A 22,128-nucleotide genomic window follows, 5' to 3' on the forward strand; every position below is an offset into this window, starting at 1 on the left:
CTGTTGTACCCCAGTGTTTAAGCATGAACCAGTAAACAAAAAGGATGGTCTTAAAAGCCCCTTTCCTGTGGATTAAATTGGACAGAAACTTTATACTTGAATTGACTTTGTTGCTCTCACTTCAGCTTCCATCACAGTACCTTGCACATATAGGTTCTCAGTGGTTTTGATTAAATAGAGTTAAAGCTGTTCGGGGCTTTCCAGGTGGTGCAGTGGTAAAGAGTCCACCTGCAGTGCAGGAGGCGCAGGCGACTCAGGGTTGATCCCTGGATCCAGACGGTCCCCTGGAGGGGAGGGCGTGGCAGCCCACCCCACTTGCCTGGAGAATCCCGTGGACAGAGGAGCCTGGCAGGCTGTGGTCCATGGGGTCGCAAAGAGACACAACCATGCGCATGTGTGGCCACACACACAAAACTCTACAAGAAAGAGCTTCGCTGTGTTCATGGACAGTAATGTCTGATTAGTCAAAGGAGACTTGGGGCGGGGGAGTGGTAATATTTAAGATCCCCAAGGGTAGCCCACTCAGATGAAGTGACCCAGGGGGCTTTGTTACCTGGAACCAGTGACACTGTGTCACTTTGACCTCTGAGATAGGGTCTCTAAGAAAACTTGGGAATGATACTCAATGAAAAACTACATTTCAGTCTAAATAGTTTAATACATCTGTGTTGTGTATGGTCTATTTACTTGGATTTCTGTGTTTTATTCTTTCTATACAAATCTCATTTTATTAGTTTGACAAGCCTGTGAATTAGGAGGAATTGTTTTCTTTTACAGATGGTGAAAGATTTATATTTTAAAGTTTTAGTACAAGCTATTAAGTATAAAATAAGCTATAAGGATATATTGTACAACATGGAATATAGCCAGCATTTTATCATAACTGTAAATGGAGTATAACCTTTAAAAATTGTGAATCATATATTGAGAAAGGCAATGCCAAACAATGCTCAAACTACCGCGCAATTGCACTCATCTCACACGCTAGTAAAGTCATGCTCAAAATTCTCCAAGCCAGGCTTCAGCAATACATGAACCGTGAACTTCCAGATGTTCAAGCTGGTTTTAGAAAAGGCAGAGGAACCAGAGATCAAATTGCCAACATCCGCTGGATCATCAAAAAAGGAAGAGAGTTCCAGAAAAACATCTCTTTCTGCTTTCTTGACTATGGCACAGCCTTTGACTGTGTGGATCACAGTAAACTATGGAAAATTCTTCAAGAGTTGGGAATACCAGACCACCTGACCTGCCTCTTGAGAAACCTGTACGCAGGTCAGGAAGCGACAGTTAGAACTGGACATGGAATAACAGGCTGGTTCCAAATAGGAAAAGGAGTACGTCAAGGCTGTATATTGTCACCCTGCTTATTTAACTTCTATGCAGAGTACATCATGAGAAACGCTGGGCTGGAAGAAGCACAAGCTGGAATCAACATTGATGGGAGAAATATCAATAACCTCAGATATGCAGATGACACCACTCTAATGGCAGAAAGTGAAGAGGAACTAAAAAGCCTCTTGATGAAAGTGAAAGAGGAGAGTGAAAAAGTTGGCTTAAAGCTCAACATTCAGAAAACGAAGATCATGGCATCTGGTCCCATCACTTCATGGCAAATAGATGGGGAAACAGTGTCAGACTTTATTTTGGTGGTTGCAGCCATGAAATTAAAAGACATTTACTCCTTGGAAGGAAAATTATGACCAACCTAGATAGCATATTGAAAAGTAGAGACATTACTTTGCCATCAAAGGTCCGTCTAGTCAAGGCTATGGCTTTTCCAGTGGTCATGTATGGATGTGAGATTTGGACTGTGAAGAAAGCTAAGTGCCAAAGAATTGATGCTTTTGAAGTGTGATGTTGGAGAAGACTCTTGAGAGTCCCTTGGACTGCAAGGAGATCCAACCATTTCATCCTAAAGGAGATCAGTCCTGGGTGTTCTTTGGAAGGAATGATGCTGAAGCTGAAACTCCAATACTTTGGCCACCTGATGCGAAGAGTTGACTCATTGGAAAAGACTCTGATGCTGGGAGGGATTGGGGGCAGGAGGAGAAGGGGACGACAGAGGATGAGATGGCTGGATGGCATCACCCACTCAATGGACATGAGTTTGAGTAAACTCTGGGAGTTCGTGAATGACAGGGAGGCCTAGTGTGCTGCAGTCCATGGGGTTGCAAAGAGTCGGACACGACTGAGCGACTGAACTGAACCCAGGCACTGGTATATTCCCTGTTTGGTCAGTGGGATCCATCGATCTGATTGTGGACTTATTTTCTGCCATTCTTGTTATCATCTTCAGCTAGTTAAGAGCCTGGGGTGATCTTAACTTCCCCTTCTGACTGTGCATTCCTCTCTGCTCACTTCCTGCATTCCTCACTTCTACTTTGATTAAAGATGATTCGGTTCTTGGTCTCTTACTTACTGTAGTTTATGTGTGTGCAGGAGAAGGCAGCAGAAATGCAGGTTGTATGAAAATGGTAACCCTTAAGAATGAATTTTTGCCTCGCTAAAACGTTTGTGACACATTGAGTGCACTTGTTTGACTTAGTGTGAATAGAATGCTGGATTTCTAATTAAAAAAATAAATAGGCAACAAGCAATAAAGATTTATAGTTCCCTGTACAACACAGTAATCAATATGTTTTAATAACCTAAAAGGGAAAATAATCTGAAAAGTAATATATGTGCATATGTATAGCTGAATCAGCTTGCTGTGCACTTGAAACAGTCAACTGCACTTCAGTAAAATATATATATTAAGGGAAAAAATGGTAATCCTAAGGGGCCTCATTTTTTGTTGCTCTTTAATTTTTCGGAGGATTGAAAACATGGATTTCTAATCAACTTCTGGGTGATGCTTTGGTTCTGGGACAACACTTGGAGAGCCTGCATCGAGAAATGTAACTTCCTCATAGGTGTGAAGTAGATGGTGTAAAATTCCTGCTTTAGTGCTAATCAGCTGTGGGAGCCTTACAGTCTTCCTCTGTAAAATTCAGCAGGGTAATGCCAGAATTATAGGTTTTCTGTGAAGGCTAAATGTGATTTTAAAAATGACAGACGTGGGCGGGAGGTGGGAGGGAGATTCAGGAAGGCGGGGACATAATGTACACCTGTGGTTGAAAGTGAAAGTCGCTCAGTCGTGTCTGACTCTTTGCAATCCCATGGACTGTAGCCTGCCAGGCTGTTCTGTTCATGGAATTCTCCAGGCCAGAATACTGGAGCTGGCACCTGTTCCCTTCTCCAGGGATCTTCCCAACGACAAACCTAGACAGCATATTAAAAAGCAGAGACATTACTTTGCTGACAAAGTGACGGGAGTGAGTGGGCTGGGAGTGAGATCTGAGCAGGCGCCCTGGACCCACTGGGTCCCTCGATGGAGACATTGCCCGTTGCACAGACAGGAAAGGAACTGGAGGCCTTGGCCTCCATGCCAGGAGGCAGGCACAGTGTCTGAGATCAGCAAGCAGGCCTTTCACCCGAGGAAGGAGACCAGGTGGCTCCTCAGAAAAGAAAGGCAGGGCTGGTTTCATGCCCTCCCCGCCTGGGCATCGCCAGTCAAGTGAGAGGAGGACGTGACAGGTGAAGGGAGCTGTGTGCCCAGGTGGTGAGACGCACGTAATACGAGTCAGGCTTCAGCCTCTGGTGTGTCCTGCCCATTTGTGTGTGTGCTGGCAGTGTTTGTGTGGCGCCTCCCTGGTGGCTCAGTCGGTGAAGAATCCACCTGCAACTCAGGAGACCCGAGTTCGATCCCTAGGTAGAGAAGAAGGGCATGGCAACCCATCCCAGTATTCTCGCCCAGAGAATCCCATGAACAGAGGAGCCTGGGGGCCTCCAGTCCATAGGACCGTGAGAGTCGGACACGACTGAGCAACCAAACCACCACTGTCAGCGGGAGGGGCTCTGGGAGGCAGAGGCGGCTGGGGAGCAATCCCGTGTTGAGGGGAACCTCGTTTCCTGCAAGCTGAAGGGACGCACTCGTGAGTGAGGACGTCATCCTGTTGGTCGTCCATGAGTCTCAGGACCGTAACTTGACCAGATTGTATTTTGGAGATTTGTCCTGTTGCCTTGTATTGTTTGGAGGGTGAGTCTGGAAACCTGGAGACCCAGTTTCATAGATGCCTTTAGAGGAAGAAAAGAGACCTGAGCAAGGAGTAGCCAAGGCAGCTACACAGATAAGTGTGGGAGCTGGGCAGAACACAAGTCCAGTGGCCGGGTTTTAATGATAGAATGCGCCACTTCCGTCCTCTGCTTCCCAGGAGGGCAGAGAAGGAAGAGAGAAATGTTCTGTCAAGAACTAATTTTAAGAAGTCCTCATGGTGTCTGCATTTTAACCAAACACCTGGTCCTGTTAGCAAAGGGGGACTGTCTCTTTAAGTGTTGACCCAATTACTCGAGCAGTTCCAGAGAGTTGTGAAACGTTTGTGAGAGGGTGAGGCTGTTTTTTAAAGCCGCCAGCCAACACCCTTGTACCAATTTAGCTTTGCTTATTAACAGGAATAGACTGAGAGGCAGGGTTGTACATTGAAACAGAAAGCTCATCCTCTTCGAATTGTAAAAAAAACTTCTTTTTAAGGAACACTTTCCATTGCAGGGTCCATACATTAAATGATTTCCAAACTTTTTGTAATTTTAATTCCTTTTCCAGCTGAAGTTTCAAGATTCTTCCATGTTCAGAGAGAGTAGTCCCTAAAACCAGTCCATACGGAGCACTCTACAGACAAATTGAGCGCCATCTACTGGTTTTATTTTAACGGACCATGTCGGTGGTGCTTGGAAATCTTTTTAAGTATTTATGTATATCTTAATGTTGCAAAATTATGAAGCTGGAAGACAATATGAATTTTGACCATAATTAGTAATAGTATTTAATAATTTAATGTTAACTTTGGGAAGGGGAATGCCTTTTGGCTGGAATATAGACATATGATCAAAAATGAAAGCAGGTTATAGGGATTTCACTGACCTGTATCTTTATCTGGGAAAAGATTAGCCTGGTTGAAATAAAAACTAACCTCAAATGTCAAATAAAATGGTTACAATATTTTCTAACATTTGTTGCTGTTTCGTTGCTCAGTCGTGTCCGACTCTTTGCAGCTTCCTGGACTGCAGCACGCCAGGCTTCCCTGTCCGTCACCCACTGCCTGAGCTTGCTCAGACTTGTGTGCACCGAGTTGGTGATGCCGTCCAACCATCTCACCTCTAGATGCTGTAGAGTTCTCCCCAAATGCTCCGCCACTGTTAAGTGAGTGACAAGGAAGACAGACTCAGTGTTGGGTTTAATTTGTGGCGTTTTACATTTTGTTTTTGAAAAAGGATGACATGTTTTTGGTTCAGCCCAGCAGACATTAAGCACTTGCGATGTCTCAGGCCTTCTGGAGAGATATTGTGTGTACAGAGATGAGCTGGATGAGGGCCCAGCCCCAGCTCCACTGTAAATGGCTAAGTGTTCAGAAGACTCTTTCCTCCCTGGGTGATCCGTCCTGAGCCATGAGCAGACTCAGACGCAGCCAATTCCCTGCAGAGGCGTTCCTCATACCCGCCTCAGGACAGAGTATGGGTGCCTAGAGACGCTTGTGTTTCTGCTAATTATAGCACTTACCGGGTGGCCTTCTGTCCACAGGCATGTCTGTCTAGGCTCCTGGCGGACAGGAAGTATTTATAATTCTAGTACCAGATGATACCAGAGACAAACTGCATTAAACAGAGGCACTGTGTGCTTGTTAAGCATCAATGGACGAATAACTTAAGGCTTTGGTAATGGGAACAGAGCAGAAGGGAAGGGAACGAACACATTAATATTGGGCTGTTAAATAGCTTTCAACTGTGTAACTTATCTACTTGATGGATGGACTGGAATAAAAATTTATACTAGCAGTAAAATGTTATGAACTAATAAAACACACTCAAGGAAATGTTTCAAGTAATAAAATATTTTCAAGTATTTTAAGGCTTATTTACATAGCAACATTAAAATTTCAAATATTCCTACTTCAAAAATAACCCCAATAACTGATGGTTAGTGGTCCTATCATATATTTGATAGCAATAAGTCCTCTGAAAGTCCTTTAACTTTCATTAGTTCAGTCTGGCTTTCTACCTCATTAGTACAGATCAACGATGGTGAGTAGTATGATCTTGGAAAAAATATGAAGACTTTTGTAGTTATTGAGGTTATTATTAACAAAATGGTTAAAGTAAAGAGAAATTTGAAATATTTTTGATGGTTGGAAATTAACTGCGTCACGAATCTAGGAAGCGATATTTTAGTTGTGAGCTCTCTGGAGTATGCAAAATGAAAAAAACTCAGTATTTTAAGTTTTTGGCTAGAGAGGACTCGATTGTGGCTGCCATTAAACAGAGAGAAATACGGTAAGTCTCGTTCTCTTCCTTGATGGCATTTGAGTTTGAGTTCCTGTTGGGTCCAGAGGATCTTGTTTCTGGGGTTGAGGGCCTGGAATAGTATGTTGTGAAAAGACCCATTTAAGGCTGGAGAAAAATGAAACAGTTCTTGGGTTTTCTGCTTTCCTGTCTTCCCAGCTCTCCTCCTCTGTGTGTTCTGAAGACTGCTTAACCATCATCGCTTTTGAAGCTGCAAATCCTTTGGTCCTCACCTCTTTTAGCATCACTGATGCTGTGTTCCTCGATGTCGTCTCTTTGCTGGCTGGCCTTTCCTTGCTTGGCCTGTTTCTCCCTCCCTGCCCTCCTCTACAGGAACTTGGAGTCTAGGCCTTGGCTCTCTGTTACCATGGTGACCTCATTGCTGGCAAGGCTTCTCAACTTAGTGCGGTTGACTCTCAGATCTGCCTCACCAACCCAGACCTTTCCTGATGCCTTGTCCTTCTTGGCCAAAGGAACCTGGCGGGCTGCAGTGTACGGGGTCGCAAAGAGTCGGATGTGGCTGAGCACGTCCTGTCTGTAGAATGTCTACAGTTTCCCCTCCGGCTGGCAGATGAAACTTGGCATTTAAAGCTTATCATCCGCTTTCTCACAAATCATTCCCACAGCCCCCTCCCGTTTTTCCTTGGAGAGATATCCCTTTTTTCCTCCTAGCGTTGCTTCATGTCTGTTCTTTTCTTCTGTGTCTATTTGTCCAGCTCCCATCGTCAGCTGTCATATTTCATCAAATTATTTTCAGCCACATGCCTTTCTCACATTTATTTCTTTTTAGGTCATCTTGGTGCCAAAGTAGTTTTAACTCCCTTTTGCTTCCTTGCACTGTGTTTCTGTAATGTTTTCCCAGACTGGTTTCCTTGCCTCTGTTCTCTTTTTTCCTTCTTAGAATACTTCTGTGAGATAAACCTTTCTAGAACATTTGCTACATCCAATTTTCTCCCAAAACATGCCACTCAAAGCTGTTTTTTCTTTACTTTTCTTGCCTACACTCAGGTTCAAATGTGAATGTTTTGGCTTGCCATTAATATTCGGTGTAAACTGATTCCTGCTCCCTTCGTTCATTCATGTAGTTACTCAGAAACTTCTTGCTGCTCCAAAGGCAGTGTGTGAAGGGCCCTCTGAGACGCGGTCCTGGCTCCCCATAAACTTCAGATGCTGGTGAGGCATTCGTACAGCGTAGAGGACTGTGCGTGCACGCACAGTCGCTTCATTCTTGTCTGACTCTTGGTGACCCCGTTGACTGCAGCCCGCCAGGCTCCCCTGTCCACGGGATTCCCCAGGCGAGAATGCTGGAGCGGGTTGCCGTGCCCTCCTGCAGGGGATCTTCCCGACCCGGGGATCGAGCCTGCGTCTCCTGCAGCACCTGCATTGTGGGTGGCCTCCTGCCGCTGGGGCCCTGGGGAAGCGCTGGGGTGCTGAGTGTACACTTAGGGACGCTCTTCGGCTTTGTCACGCATCCTGGGGGCTGCGCAGCCTGTGTGCCTGGTTTGAGTTTGCCCTGTTTCAGCTTGTCTCCTGCCTGAATTCTCACGTCACCTCCAGGCCCTCTGTTTCCCTTGTTTTCAGCACCCTCTTCCTTCTACCTGCAGACTTCCAGGTGTCGTCGCTTGCTGTTGAACATGTGTTTCTTCTGAGAATTACCTCTTTGCTTTTCTCTCCTTTCTGCCACTTAACTCTGTCTCCGGCACTAACCTTAGTGTCAGAATCGTGGAAAGAATACAGACTTTGGAATCCTACTTGGATTTGAACCCCAGCTTTTAGCCTTTCCTAGCTTTGTTCTTAGACGTTAAAGTACTCTGGGCTGCTCTTCTCATCTCCAAGAAGGGTAAAGATACTTGCCTTGCAAATACTTGGTTGAGTTTGCAAAGCAACTGGTTCTGTCTCTGACTGCAGGGGCCACTCAGAAGATGGTTGTGCTGAGCCCGCGTGCCTTTCTCTGGTCCCCAGGCTCCCGTGTATTTACTGTTTGTAGAAAACGAATTTAGTGAATAAAATGGTTGCTGTGGTGTGTTAGTTATTTTCCCTCTCTGGTTGGGTGAGAGGCATTTGTGCATAGGGGTGGGCGGTGGTCCACACTCTCAGCTTGGGCCAGAGCACCAGGGGAACTGTATAAACAGAGTTTGCTGTCGGTATAGACCTTTGTCCACACCTGTGTTGATAGAACTTGCCATATCCCTAGTCCGTGAGTCCTTTAAACCTTTGTGAATTAACGATTTTCCCGTTATCTTTGTTTTTAAAATCTTATATGTGGAAATAATTTGAAATTCATAAAAAGTTGTTTAAAAAAAAAGGCAGGGCAAAGAATACCCTGATACTAGTCACTCAGGGTAATTAACTCTCGCAAACATTCTGCCCCATTTGATTTATCATTTGTACTCTCTAGCTAAAAACCTGTACATGCTCACAGTGTTTCCTTTCCTGTCTTTTGCTAAAGGGCCCTGTGTAATGGATTTTTACCCCTTACATGCTTCAGTATGCATTTCCTAAGGCAGGAGCTTTTCTCTTGTAAACCACAGTAGAGCTAATTACTGCTTTTAGCAGTCCTGTCTCTCTCAGCCTTCCTTATCTGAAACAAGCCCACAGCCTCTTTTTATCTTCTGTGGCATCAACCATTTTGAAGAATACAGTATCCCTCTCCTTTTTTTTTCCCCCTTAAACTTTATATTGGAGTACAGCTGATGAACAGATCGTCTCAGGTGAACAGTGAAGGGACTCAGCAGTCCATGTAAGTGTATCTAATCTCCCCCAGGCTCCCCTCCCATCCAGGCTGCCATGTAAGGTGACAGCCTGGGGGGAGACACTTTTAAGGCAATGTAAATAGCTTGTTCCTCATCAGAATTTCCCCCTAAATTGAGTACTCGAGTGGAAATTTTTGCCAGACTCAGTCTCTCCCATTATGGTGCAAATGGTAGTAATTTCATTACTTTGACATTCTTCCCACTTTGACCGCCAGCCTTCCTCACTCCATTATACATAGGTGTTCACCTTTCTCCCTGTGTCTACTGTTAGTATAGAGTCACGGCTTCCTTCCTTTGTTTTAATTGTTTATAATTCATTACTCTTCTTAATTGACAGTTTGGTCTAGAATTGTCCCAGATTTGGCCAGAGGAAGCTGCGTCGACATGCGTCATGTCAGCATGTCCCTGTCCTTTTTTGGGGGGAGGGAGGAGGACATTTCCTTACCTTTTGTCAAAACAAAATGTTCCAAGCTCATCTTGTACATAACCTTGACCTAGACCTGGGAACAGCTGCTTCTTCCAGCAGCCTTGGTTCCTTTTAGTGGAGAATGGTAGTAGTGACCAAGATTAGTGCAAGATGTTAAAAAAAAATTTTTAAACAGCTTCAGAAATGGAACTTAATTGTGCACCTGTTTGAATATCTGGTCATATAAATTATTTGAAAAATTGTTTCTTGAGAACTTACTTTAAAATGATTTCAAGTTTACAGTAAAGGTTTAAGAATACTATAAAGAAATCCCATATGCCTAAACCCAGCTTCACCAACTGTGAACATTCTACCTCGTTTACTTACTTAATCATTTTCCCCTCCACTCCCCTATCATTTGAGGGTAACCTATAGACAATGCTCCTTTACCCCAGATACTTCACTGTGTGTTTCTTAAGAACAGGGCTCATATAAATCACAGCACGGTCACCAAAATCAGGAAAATTCTAACATTGGTACAGTGTTAAGTGTGTGTAAACCTCATTTAAATCTGGACACATGTCCCTTTAATCTCCTTAATAGCAGTTTGTTGTTCAGGATCCAGCGTAGGACCATGCACTGCATTTAGTTGGGAAGTCTTTTCAGTCTCCATAATCTGAGTCTTTAGCGACATTTTTGAAAGGTTCAGATCAACTTTTTTTTTTTTTTTTTAAAAGAAAGCCTCTCAATTTGTTTTCATGTGATGTTTTCCTCTGACTCAGTTGAGGAACACTACGACGCTGTGTCCTTAATGGATAGGATCAGGAGACAGGTGATATTAGTTCATTTCATTTTTTTGTGTCACTTGCTTCAGGTGGCAAAAGAAATACAGCATGATGTTTTGAGTGTTTGTTACATCTCTTTTTAATATTTATGTAATTATAAATTTATATCTTTTTTTTTGCATTTCATCTGGCATTTAATTACATGTCTGTTTTTTTGTTTGTTTTTTAATTTTTACAGTGTTGTCTTGGTTTCCACCATACAGCAACGAGAATCAGCCATAATGACACACACATCCCCTCCCTTTGAGCCTCCTGCCATCCCGCCCCTCTACGTCATCACAGCGCCAGGATGGGCTCCCAGTGTTATTCAGCAGTTTCTCCCGGCTATCCATTTTATACATGATAGCGTATTATGTTGATATTAGTTTCTCCATTCAGGAAAGCAAATATCATATACCTTTAATAATGGCCATGTTTAACAGCTGGCTTGTGGGATTCTTGAAAACATGATGCGCCCTCACAGGCCTGTACGGGCCAGCTCCAGCACGCATTCCACCGCAGTGATCTTGCTGCGGAAGGGGCCCGCCTTCAGGAACCTTGTGACTGGCAGTGTCTTGCTGTCTCTGAGATCAGCCCTGCCCCTTCTTTTAGCCTTCCTCCCACAGGACTCTGTCTAGCTCTCCCGCCTCCTCTCCACCCAGCATCTTGCCTGCTTCCAGGGCCCTGGTTGTCCCCACACTGGGAGTCCCTCCTTCCCATGCCTCAGTTGCTCTTCTCTGCCCTATTTCAGTCTGTCCCTCGTCACGTTACTGTCCCCAGGTAAAAGAAGGCCCCAGACACGACCAGCATCTTGGGGCAAGGAGAGCCTCTCAGCAAGATGGCAGGTTTAGCGCAGAGAGAGAATCCTTGATCTAGAAAAGACGACCTATTCTTAGGGCTCCAGGATAGAAATCCAAGTGGGAAATAGAATTTTTTCCCTGTTTATTAATAGGTGCATAAAGACGATTTTAGTTCTATTAATACAGTTTAATTACTGTGTAAATGAGTTAGAGATGGGACGCGGAGACCGTAGCTACCATGTAAAGCCGTGAAAGTGACTGATCGTGGCATTTAGAATCAGTATATTCACTGTATATAAACAGTGCGTTTATATATTGGGGATCACCTGTGGACTGCAAAATGAGGCCTGGTGGCACTAACTAATGGCACTTTCCATTAGTTCTTGTGTCATCTGTCAGCAAGACTAGTTAGGACTCTGGAGAAACGGTCAGGTTCAAGGATACATTTCTCGTGAGTGAAAAAACATGGGATTGTTTTTGTAATAAGACACCGTGGTTTTTGAGTTCAGATCACTGGAGAGATGCAGATGTAGATGCATCCTCTCCTTGGGATTGGGTCAAACTAAAATTTTGATCAAGGATGTCTTGAAAGTTTTCCTTGTTAATAAGTTCATCTGTTATAGGTAAAAACGCAACAAGCGTGTTGACTGGGCAGCAGCCGGCTTGATCGACCTGTCTATTCCCTGGGGCCTGCCCTTCCCCTGAGCAGCAGGGGTCTCTCAGGGAAGGTGTGATCAAATCCACCACCTCAACTGAGCTTCTTACTTAGACCTGTTTTCCATTTTTATTTTTTAATTTGCCTATTTTAAGGCCATCTCGAGTAGTTCTAAGTGTCTGGTTACTACTGCAATAAAACAGGAGTCATGCGGCTGAAATGCGGAGGCCAAATGTTTATTGCTTGCTCCTAGCAACTTTATCAGAGAGCCGAGAATACTCCTTCAAGAACAGATGCTTTAATTCCAGGTGCCTTCAGAACCTAAACTTCAAGTGAGTTTGAGGTGAATTACGGTTCTATGTTCACTCCTATTTAATACTGTGGGTGGCTAAACTCAGTGTTTAAAAAAAAAAAAGAATTAGAGTTATGAAAGTAATTTAAAACTTACTTTTCTCTTGGGAATGAAAAAAAAGAGGTTGATCCTGAAAGCTTTGTTAAAAGGAATTCCAACTGCTTATTAGCCATCCCTTCTGACCACAATTAAGAGAAGGCCCCAGCTGTCGCTAGTGTCTTGGGCACAGAAAGTCTCATGGCAAGATGTTGAGGCTCTTGTGGAGAGGACCTTCTTGATATTGAAAAAAGATGTATTCCTAGAATTTTAGATATCTAAGTGAAAAAAAAAAAACTTATTTTTTTTCCCTGTAAAAGTCCATATTGTAAACAATTTAGGCATGCAGACTATGTGATCTCTTTTGCAATAACTCAGCTGTTCAGTGGGCTTCCTTGATAGCTCAAGTGGTAAAGAAGCTGCCTGCCAATGCAGGAGATGCAGGCAGAAGACTCAGGTTCGATCCTTGGGTCACGAAGATTCCCTGAAGGAGGAAATGACAACCCATTCCAGTATTCCTGCCTGGAAAATCCCAGGGACAGGAGCTTGGCGGGCTACAGTCCACAGGGTCGCAAAGAGTCAGACACAATTTAAGTCAACTCTTTGGTGGCCCATTGTATTGCAAAAGTAGCCATAGGCAATGTGTAAACAAATAACATGACTGTATTCCAATAAAACTATTTATGGATATCTAAGTTTGAATGTCATAGAATTTTCCCATGTTAATATGTGTGAGCCACACACAACAAGAGCCACACACAAACAAGCAGAGGGCTGGACTTGGCCCATGGCTTACAGTTTGCCAACCTGTGCTCTAAAAAATGAAACTTTAGAACTTTGGGTAACATTTCTTTTTTCAGGTTATTGGCAACCCACTCTAGTGCTCTTGCCTGGAAAATCCCATGGATGGAGGAGCCTGGTGGGCTGCCGTCAGTGGGATCGCACAGAGTCGGACACGACTGAAGCGACTTAGCAGCAGCAGCAGTGCTATTTCAATACCTTGAAAAATTGATTCTTCTTTGTATGCTGCAGACATTTTAACTGGTTGTAGTTTTATCATGCCAAAGGATAGTTTCAGTTCCGTTCAGTTGCTCAGTCATGACCGACTCTTTGCGACCCCATGAATCGAAGCACGCCAGGCCTCCCTGTCCATCACCAACTCCTGGAGTTCACTCAGATTCATGTCCATCAAGTCCGTGATGCCATCCAGCCACCTCATCCTCAGTCGTCCCCTTCTCCTCCTGCCCCCAATCCCTCCCAGCATCAGAGTCTTTTCCAATGAGTCAACTCTTCTCATGAGGTGGCCAAGGTATTGGAGTTTCAGCTTGAGCATCATTCCTTCCAAAGAAATCCTAGGCTTACCAGCCTCAATTTTTCAAAAATGTTTCCGAAATAGGGGCTTGTGAGGCCTAAGCGTGTGTGTGTGTGTGTTTAATCGCTAAGTCATGTCCTACTCTTTTGCAACACCGTGAACTGTAGCCCACCAGGCTCCTCTGTCCATGGGAATTCCTAGGCAAGAGTACTGGAGAGGGTTGCCGTTTACTTTTCCATGAATATACATATATATATATGTGTGTGTGTGTGTGTGTGTATTTGTATATATGTATATATATTTCCCTTCCCCGGTAGCTCAGCAGTAAAGAATCTGCCTGCAATGCAGGAGCCACAGGAGACACAGGTTCGATCCCTGGATTGGGGAGATCCCCTGGAAGAAGGCATGGCTACCCACTCCAGTATTCTTGCCTGGAGAATCCTATGGGCTATAGTCCATGGGGTCACAAAGAGTTGGATACAGCTGAAGCAGCCTGGCACTTACGTGTCCTCTTGTGTGTGTGTGTGTGTGTATACATACACATATTTATTTATTCTTTTCAACAACTTAAAAATGTAAAAACCTTTCCCAGCTTGTGAGCCATACACAAACAAGTTGCTAGACTTGACCCACGGCTCATACTTTGCCAACCTGTGCTCTAAAAAATAAAACTTTAGAACTTTCACTAACTTTTTTTTCAGGTTATAGTGATATTTCAATACCTTGAAAAATTGATTCTTCTCTGTATGCTGCAGACATGTTTTCTGGTTGTAGTTTATTTTGCCAAAGGATAGTAAACATTTTACCAGCCTAAACTTTTCAAAAACATTTCCAAAACAGGGACTTACAAGTCCTAAAGTTTCATTCTAAATAGTGCCTGAAGTCAGTGGTAATGCTGTTGTACCGATCGTGCTGTTCCTGTGTTAGGGTGCTTGGGAACTTTCCGGTTCATCAGTCTTAGTAAGTTACAGCTTATTTGTAGTGCATTCTGACTTCTTACAGCAGACTGGAACCCATATCGGACACAGGGCACTGCACAGAACCCTGGGGAAAAAATTAGAGAGAGGCGCTTAGGGCTATGGGAACTACTTGGAATTCAGAGCATTCTTATTACTAGCCTTGATCTCAAGTTTGATTTTAAGATGTTTGGTTTTCATTATGTACTGAAACACTACCTGCTTTTCTGTTCTGCTGCTGGCCATTAAGTTGTGGCCACAGAGTGGCATGGTTCTTTAACTGGCTTTATTACTGCTAAAGTAGAAAGAGAAAAAATGCTGTAAGTAATGAGAATTCTCTCCCCTATTTCACTTAATTAGATTTTCCATTGCACATCATTAAAGATGTACACAACCTAAACTTCAGTGCTTTAAAGTCCTTTGTTTATGGCTACCACATAAATTATATACTGTTTGGAGAATGGTAATTAGGACTCTATTTCATAGAATAAATTTAATTTAGCCATTGATCTCAGTTAAAAAAAAATAATCTATAAAAATTGCTAGAAGAGGGAATTCCCTGGTGGTCCAGTGGTTTGGGACTCAGCTTCCACTGCAGGGGGCATGGGTTCAGTTCCTGGTTGGGAAACTTAAGATCCTGCATGTTGCGTGGTGTAGCCAAAAAAAAAGTTGTTAGAAGATTATTGAAAATGATAGTTGCAGCCCCTTGGACTCTAGCCCGCCAGGCTCCTCTGTCCATGGGATTCTCCAGGCAAGAATTCTGGAGAGGGTAGTCCTTCCCTTCTCCAGGGGATCTTCCCAACCCAGGGATCAACCCTGGGTCTCTTGCGTTGCAGGCAGATTCCTTACCAGGAAGAAGATTATCAGCAAGTGAAGGATGAAGATGTCTTAACTTCTGAATAGCTGCAGAGTCACAGGCAGAGTTACCCGGATTAGATTTATGGCTTGATGGAGGGGTGGGATAAAGAAGAACAGCAATTCCAGATGGTCCGGAAACACACATTGTTGGAAAAGCAACCCTGCCATCCTCACAGGTTGAGAATCTTATCCTAGGCTGAGTGGTGAATGTGTTTCAAGAGTTCTCACTTATTAGCTGTAAGAAGAGAAGGTATTATCTCCATTTATACAGTCAAGGAAACTGAGATTTAGAGGATTTAAGCAAAATCTTTTTAGATGGAGTTTAAACCCAGGTTGGTGTTGAGCCCAAGTCCTTTGCACTCTACCACTTCCAGGCCAGCTCTTGAGAGGCTCTCCGTGTTCACTGGAGAACGGGTGGACTTGGCAGGGATTCGTGGGATGCAGAGTTCAGAGAGTTATTGCCGCAAACAGAACACAGAGGTGAAGGGGCATTCGAAGTATAAGGATGTAGCTGTTTAATATACTTCCCCCATCCTCTCTGCCTTATTTTTAGATTTTCCTGGAATTTTTACAGAGCTTTTTAAGGGAGCCGTTTTATGTTCTTTTAAAAAAATTTTTCCAAGTAAATATCCCATTATCTTGTTGGTTTACTTGTTTTTCTCATTACCTCCACTAAAATGTAAGCTGAAAGAAGACAGATTGTTTCGTATCCTCAGTGCCTAGACCACTTCCTGGCACATTTTGTGTTGTATAAACTTGCTAGAATGGGTGCAGTTTGTATGATGCATTGATTTCCCTTTCAGTTTGATGTTTTGTAAAAGTCAGCTCCCCTTTCCCTCTCTAATGCAGACCTGCCCTCTCTCCCCCTTTCCTAGGGCGACTGTGTCGTTACTGTAGTGCTCGCGGAAGAGGACCAAGTGGAAGATGACGCAGTCTTTTACTTGGTGTTTTCGGGTTCCACCCTCCACCACTGTACAAGTACTCGGAAGGTCAGTTCCAATACGCTGGAGACCATTGCTCCTGGTAAGTATTTGAACGCAGTCTTCACCCGCCTTTATTTATTCTGTGTTCTAGCATAGAGTGATAGGAAGAACAAATCAGGGTGATGAAACTGCAGTTGGATTTTTGTTTTAAATATACTTCATTTTATTTCTTGTTGCACAAAATCTGAGCCTAACTAAAAATAATTGAAATAAAATGGTGTTATAAATTAGAAGACAATCGTTAAGATCAACAAAAATTTTAATTGATTGGAATGTTGAAGCAAAGTAAAATACATTTAAAAGATAAAAGCTCATGTGGCCACTGTGGTGTGCCTGCAGTTTCGACTCTGACCTTCCTCTCGGCAAAAGCAAAGGTAAAATGTGATTACTAACAGTCCTTCGCATCTGTGAGGGGAAGATTGCAAACACCAAAGTTCCGCCAAATTAACAGATTATAGTTCACGGTGAGATGAATGCTTAATCACCATGGCATTTATCCATTTAATGGAATTAAAAGGAGACTGTTTACTTGTTAAAAATCCTTTGCAAAGTCATTATATCATTGCTAATTCCGCCAGAAACGGCTTCTGACTGATCCCAGGCATCTAAAGGTATAATAGGTATGTGTTTGGAAATGAACTTATTCTGTCTTTCCTCAACCTTGCTTCGAAGTTAATAATTGGTTAAATTTCATCAGAGTGCAAAAGAGGGGAGACTTAGGGGGAACCCATAAAAAGTGTTGACAGTTGAACCGTTTGCTTTCAGAGAACAAAATAGATTTAGTTCTTACTGAAACTTTTCCTGTCTTCAGTGTTTTTACGTGACATCAATTCCACTTTTGTTGAATTCGATCATGTAAAAAACTGCCAGTTTTTGGTGGCTGCTGTGCCGTTTTACATAAACTGACTTCACTTCTGATACCTGCCAGATCCGGAAGTTACACCACATTCACAAACTGAGATTCTGACATTTATCCTCCTGTATTTATCCTCCTACTTGACAAAAGTGATTTTGAAAATACAGGATTTAAAGATTTTGGCAATTCCTATGTATATTCTCCCTCAAACTTCTAGGGACAGGAGATTGAGCAAGACATTCAGGAGAGGTGCTGATTGTGTCTTCTTTCCCCTGAAGAGTATTACGTACCTTCCTTTGTAACGTAAAGCTCCAGTCGTCTTGTTCCCGTGATGGATGTCATGTCAGAGGGTCTGATCTGCAACCTTGCTGTCTGCTGAGTGGGAGCCATCCAGTGTAACCCCTGCTAGACACATCTTCTGTGTGCGTGACAGTGAGAAACAGCCCCTCGGATGGGTCCCTGACTGTGCTCTTGTTAGGAAAGGAATGAGGATAATTTATAAACTTCCTCTTCCTCCTGACTTAGGAGTACTGTAGCAGTTTGTGTGTTTGTGGATGTGTAGGGGTGTGTGTGTGTGTGTGTGTGTGTGTGTAGATAAGATAGATAGCAAGAAAGCCTGCAAGCAGGTACCAGGAGGATGGGCTTCCCTGGTGGCTCAGACGGTAAAGAATGCATCTGCAGCGCAAGAGACCCAGGTTCGATCCTTGCGTTGGGAAGATCCCCTGGAGAAGGGCATGGCAACCCACTCCAGCATTCTTGCCTGGAGAATCCCCATGGACAGAGGAGCCCTGCAGGCTACAGTCCATGGGGTCGTGAAGAGTGGGACACGGCTGAGCGACCGACCCAGAGGAGGGACAGCTGTCGGGACAGCGCCCTGTGTCCTGGATGCTGCCCTCGGCCACTGCGGGGCCCAGCCTCTTGGTGCAGAGGGCTGTGCCCTGATACTTCAGTGTGAAGTTAGCGTGGGCTGCAAGCAGTTACTGTCTTTGGTTCACAAGTCCATGGTATCGTGTGACAGCCAAGAGCTCGCGGTTCTTACCAGGTCCTTGTATACTGTCCCCAGCCTACTTTTTTGACTTCAGTTTCCATTTCCCCCCTTGCCTTTAGGCTACCACCTCTGTAATAGGTCTCAGGACCCCTTCTTTCCCAGCCCCACACGTGGCTGGCTGTCCTTTTGTACCAGTTGACTCTGGGTGCCCTCGTTCTGTTGGCTCCAGCCCGCTAGAATGGGTGTTGTATTCTGCTCTTTCTCCCTAACTTGATCTGAATCCTCAGTACCTTCCTGACCCCTTTACTTGGTGCTTGGGATCCCAGTGCCTGGCCTCTCCTAGTTCGCCACTAAGCAGCTCTCCTCCCCTCAAGTTGTGATCTTACCTGGTGCCATCCACGTCCCCTCTGCTCCCAGCTGGCCTGCAGATTCTGCAGCCCGTCTGATTCAGTCAGGCTGCTGCACGAGGCCCTTAATCACAGCAGAGGTGACAGGGGATTCGAGTCCTTGCAAGGCCCCGTTGAACAAGCATGAAGAGTGAGGCGCCTCTGAGCCTTTGATGTGTGTGCAGGGCTCCCAGTGAGCCTCCCTCCTTGGTGAAGGGAGGCTGCTGAAGCAGGAAAGACATCTGAGTGATCTCAGTGCTCTGGCCGTCAGGTGTGTGATTCTTCTCAGCTGCTGTTGTCCAGATTGGCTCAGGAACTGTTGTGGAGGAGAGGGGAGAGAGAGGCAGATTTGGGGGTTAGTAAGGTGGTTTTGAATTTCTTGTTTATATTACAGAGTTAATGTTTTCATGTAGAAGTAAATGGCCTTAAATCTGCCTTGGGGCATTTCTTTGACTTGTTTCTTATTTTCCTTGAGGCCTTTACTCAGATGATCACCTTCTCAGTGAGGCCTTCCCTGTCCGCTTGATAAAAGTCTGGCCTCTCCTTTCTATGTATATAAACCTACCTTCTGTGCACACTCCCTGGTCCCTTTCCACACTTTACCTTTCTGCCCTGCACTGATCAACTTCCGACTCATTTATATGTTTCATTTATTTTCTGCTTGCCTCCGCTGGAGTGTCAGCTTCACCAGGGCGTGGATTCGTGTTTGTCGCCTTCTCTGGTGTGTCTGTGAATTCCTCCCACTTGATGGGACCGGCTTTCTACCATGTTGAAGCTCATCCTGGTTCTCAGAAACTGCCCTGCTAGAAAGGTTGTACATACGTGTGTTCACACACATGCACCCCACACACATATTCACACACACACAGACACAACGCCTCCCACCCCTTTCTTTGGAAAATTGCCAGAGGACTCTCTGGCTTCTTGAGTTGCTTCTTGTCTGGAGGCAGGGGCCTGTGCTTTCTGTCCAGAGCTGCATCTGATGATTTCTGTGTGTCCTGCTGATGGGCTCAGACTTTGTGCGGAGCGTGGCGTCAGATTAGTCACGACTCTCCGCGGGGAGTCTGCTCCCGCTTGTGCGTCACAGGTAGAGGGGGGTGCGCCCGGGCTGGCTGTCTGTCCGTCTGTAGCAGCTGCTGTCGGGGCGATGCCCCCGCCCCCGCCCCCATGTGGGGCTCACTCCTCGGGTCCTGGTTGTCCGGCCGACCATGGAAGAAAAAGAGCTTTGTGTCTGCAAATGTCAAGTTGCATCCAGATTGCTGGCTCTGATTTTTCTTGGGGTCCTCCGTGTGCTTCACTGTCACTGTTGTGTAATATTTTAGTTTCCACGAAAACGAGATGATTGATTGACCTTCCTAAGACAGCTACTCCTTGAAGTTTATTCATCTGCGACCTTTTATGATTTTGGTGGGTAAAGAAATGAGACATTTCTTGATAGTCCCTGAAAAAAAAAACCTCTCTGACTCCAGATATTGAGATTACAGTCCATTGCCCCCCCCCCCCCATTTCTTTCATATTTTCTCACTTTTTGGCTTTTCTGATGATAAAATTAACAGTGAATTGTATATGTATGTTTAGTTATAAAGAAATTATAAAGGCATTTTCTTGCCTTATCACCATAGACAGGCTGTAGACATGATACAGTCTCCCCTTTTAAAAAAAATGAAATTATGTTAAGATTAGTAGCATCTCAGGACAGTTAATTGGAGCCTTTGGAAACTTTATCTGCCTTTAAATTGTTTGGCTGTTTTAAAGTGCATGTGTGTGTGTGTAGGTAGATAAGATAGATAGCAAGAAAGCCTGCAAGCAGGTACCAGGAGGATGGGCTTCCCTGGTGGCTCAGACGGTAAAGAATGCATCTGCAGCGCAAGAGACCCAGATCCTTGCGTTGGGAAGATCCCCTGGAGAAGGGCATGGCAACCCACCTATTTTGAAAGTAAAGCTGTCTTTGTGCTAATTAACACTAGACCAAAAAAAGTTTTATAGTATAATACTACCTTCAAAATACCTATGAAATTGATTAGTTTAAGAATATAATTTGCTGTGAAACATACGTCTAAAGACAAAAGGTGTTGCCTTTGTAATAAATAAAAATAAAATACCTCGATTCTTTTCTCTTCATATAAAACAAATCCAACCCCAAATCCCATTTTAACTAAACTAATTCTCCTTGTGGGATGAGGTCAAGATGTTTTCTTTCAAAGGCTGTAGGATGAGTAATATAAAGAAACCTGAGTGCCCGCTGAATTCCGGGGGGTGTGAGGGGCTGTCCTGTGCGCACTTGTATTAATTGAATGTGAAGATAGACCAAGCAGGCAGTCACTGCAGGATGGAAAAAGAGGCAGGGCGTTCGGCGGGTGAAGCCTTGTGAAGGGCTTTGGTGCAGAATCTGTCATAACATGAAATCCTAGCATCGCCCCGCATGTCTGTCATTTACTTTTAGAATTCACAGCAAAGGTTCTTGTTTGACAGGAAAATAGCAAACATTCCTTGACACAGAATTTGACTCAGCTCTTTGGTATCTTTCCTTTCTTTCTCACTTACCAAGGGAAGGTACTATATAAAGCAGATTTGTTATTGAAAGGAAGGAAAAAAATACATCTACCATGATCAGAAGTCCTTGGGGGCGTAATTAAAAATCTTTGCTTACAGCTGAGGTCTCAACAGGTAGCCTGCAGTGAAACCACCGGGTCTCTCAGTTCATGTGAACCGAGGCTCTGTTTCCGGCAGTAGATGTCCAGAGGTCTCCAAGTCAAATAACACTTGAGAAGAAGCTCCAGGCTTTTAACTGGCCCAATCAGAGATGCCCTTGCTCACTGCCAAAGTAATCATTTACTTTTTCACTGGACTCTAAGTCTCCCTATCCTAAAATACTCCTACTACAAGGCTATCTCTAGACAGACATGATTTTATATTTTAAAAGACTTGAGTTGCTGTCCAGTGCTAATCAGTGTACATGGCTGTTTTTGGGGAGCACCAGGTGAAGGAAGCTGTGTGCTCTCTGGTGTCCAGGAGAAATGCCTGTGTGGACCTGCGCCCTCTTGAGCTGTGGACACAGCACTGGGATGGAGTTCACGTGTCACAGTGGGGCCAGCGTCCTCCCAGAGGGGTGAGAATTGGTTCTTAGGTGGTTTAAAAAAATTTTTTTTTTTAACTCTTTTTCAAAAAAAAAAAAAATAATAACTTTGTTTGCTTATTTATTTATTTTTGGCTGTGCTGGGTCTTTGTTGCTACGAAGACTGTCTCTAGCTGCGGTGAGCAGGGCTGCTCTTGTTGTGGAGTGCAGACTCGGCAGCTGGGGCACACAGGCTCGGTTGCTCTGCTGTGCGTGGGGTCTCCTGGACCAGATGGAACCGACATCTCCTGCCTCAGGCGGATTCTTTACCACTGAGCCACCAGGAGAGCGCCCACTTCCCTGATCTCACTCTCCACATATAAAGCCCAGATATAACATACAAATGTATGCGATGTCTGTAGTATTAAAATTTCATGGGATGGGGATGTCAAACAGAAATGTTTAGAAAAGCTGCTTGGGAGATGTCAGTGACTGAAAGATGGAGCATAGTGCCTTGGAGTAATAAGCTAGAT

General features: G+C 44.2%; 1 protein-coding gene across 6 annotated transcripts in view; it reads left to right on the forward strand.

The window, feature by feature from the left end:
• The window catches only part of AKAP13 (A-kinase anchoring protein 13), a 321,642-nt gene that overhangs the window by 107,411 nt on the left and 192,103 nt on the right, over positions 1–22,128 (forward strand). For all 6 annotated transcript variants that reach the window (XM_018066002.1, XM_018066004.1, XM_018066003.1 and 3 more), the window contains exon 3: positions 16,203–16,350. In XM_018066002.1, coding sequence (XP_017921491.1) covers positions 16,203–16,350 — 148 coding nt within the window. The remainder of the gene's footprint in view (positions 1–16,202; positions 16,351–22,128) is intronic.

Source organism: Capra hircus, chromosome 21 (assembly GCF_001704415.2).
Source record: "Capra hircus breed San Clemente chromosome 21, ASM170441v1, whole genome shotgun sequence".
Lineage (NCBI taxonomy): Eukaryota > Metazoa > Chordata > Mammalia > Artiodactyla > Bovidae > Capra > Capra hircus.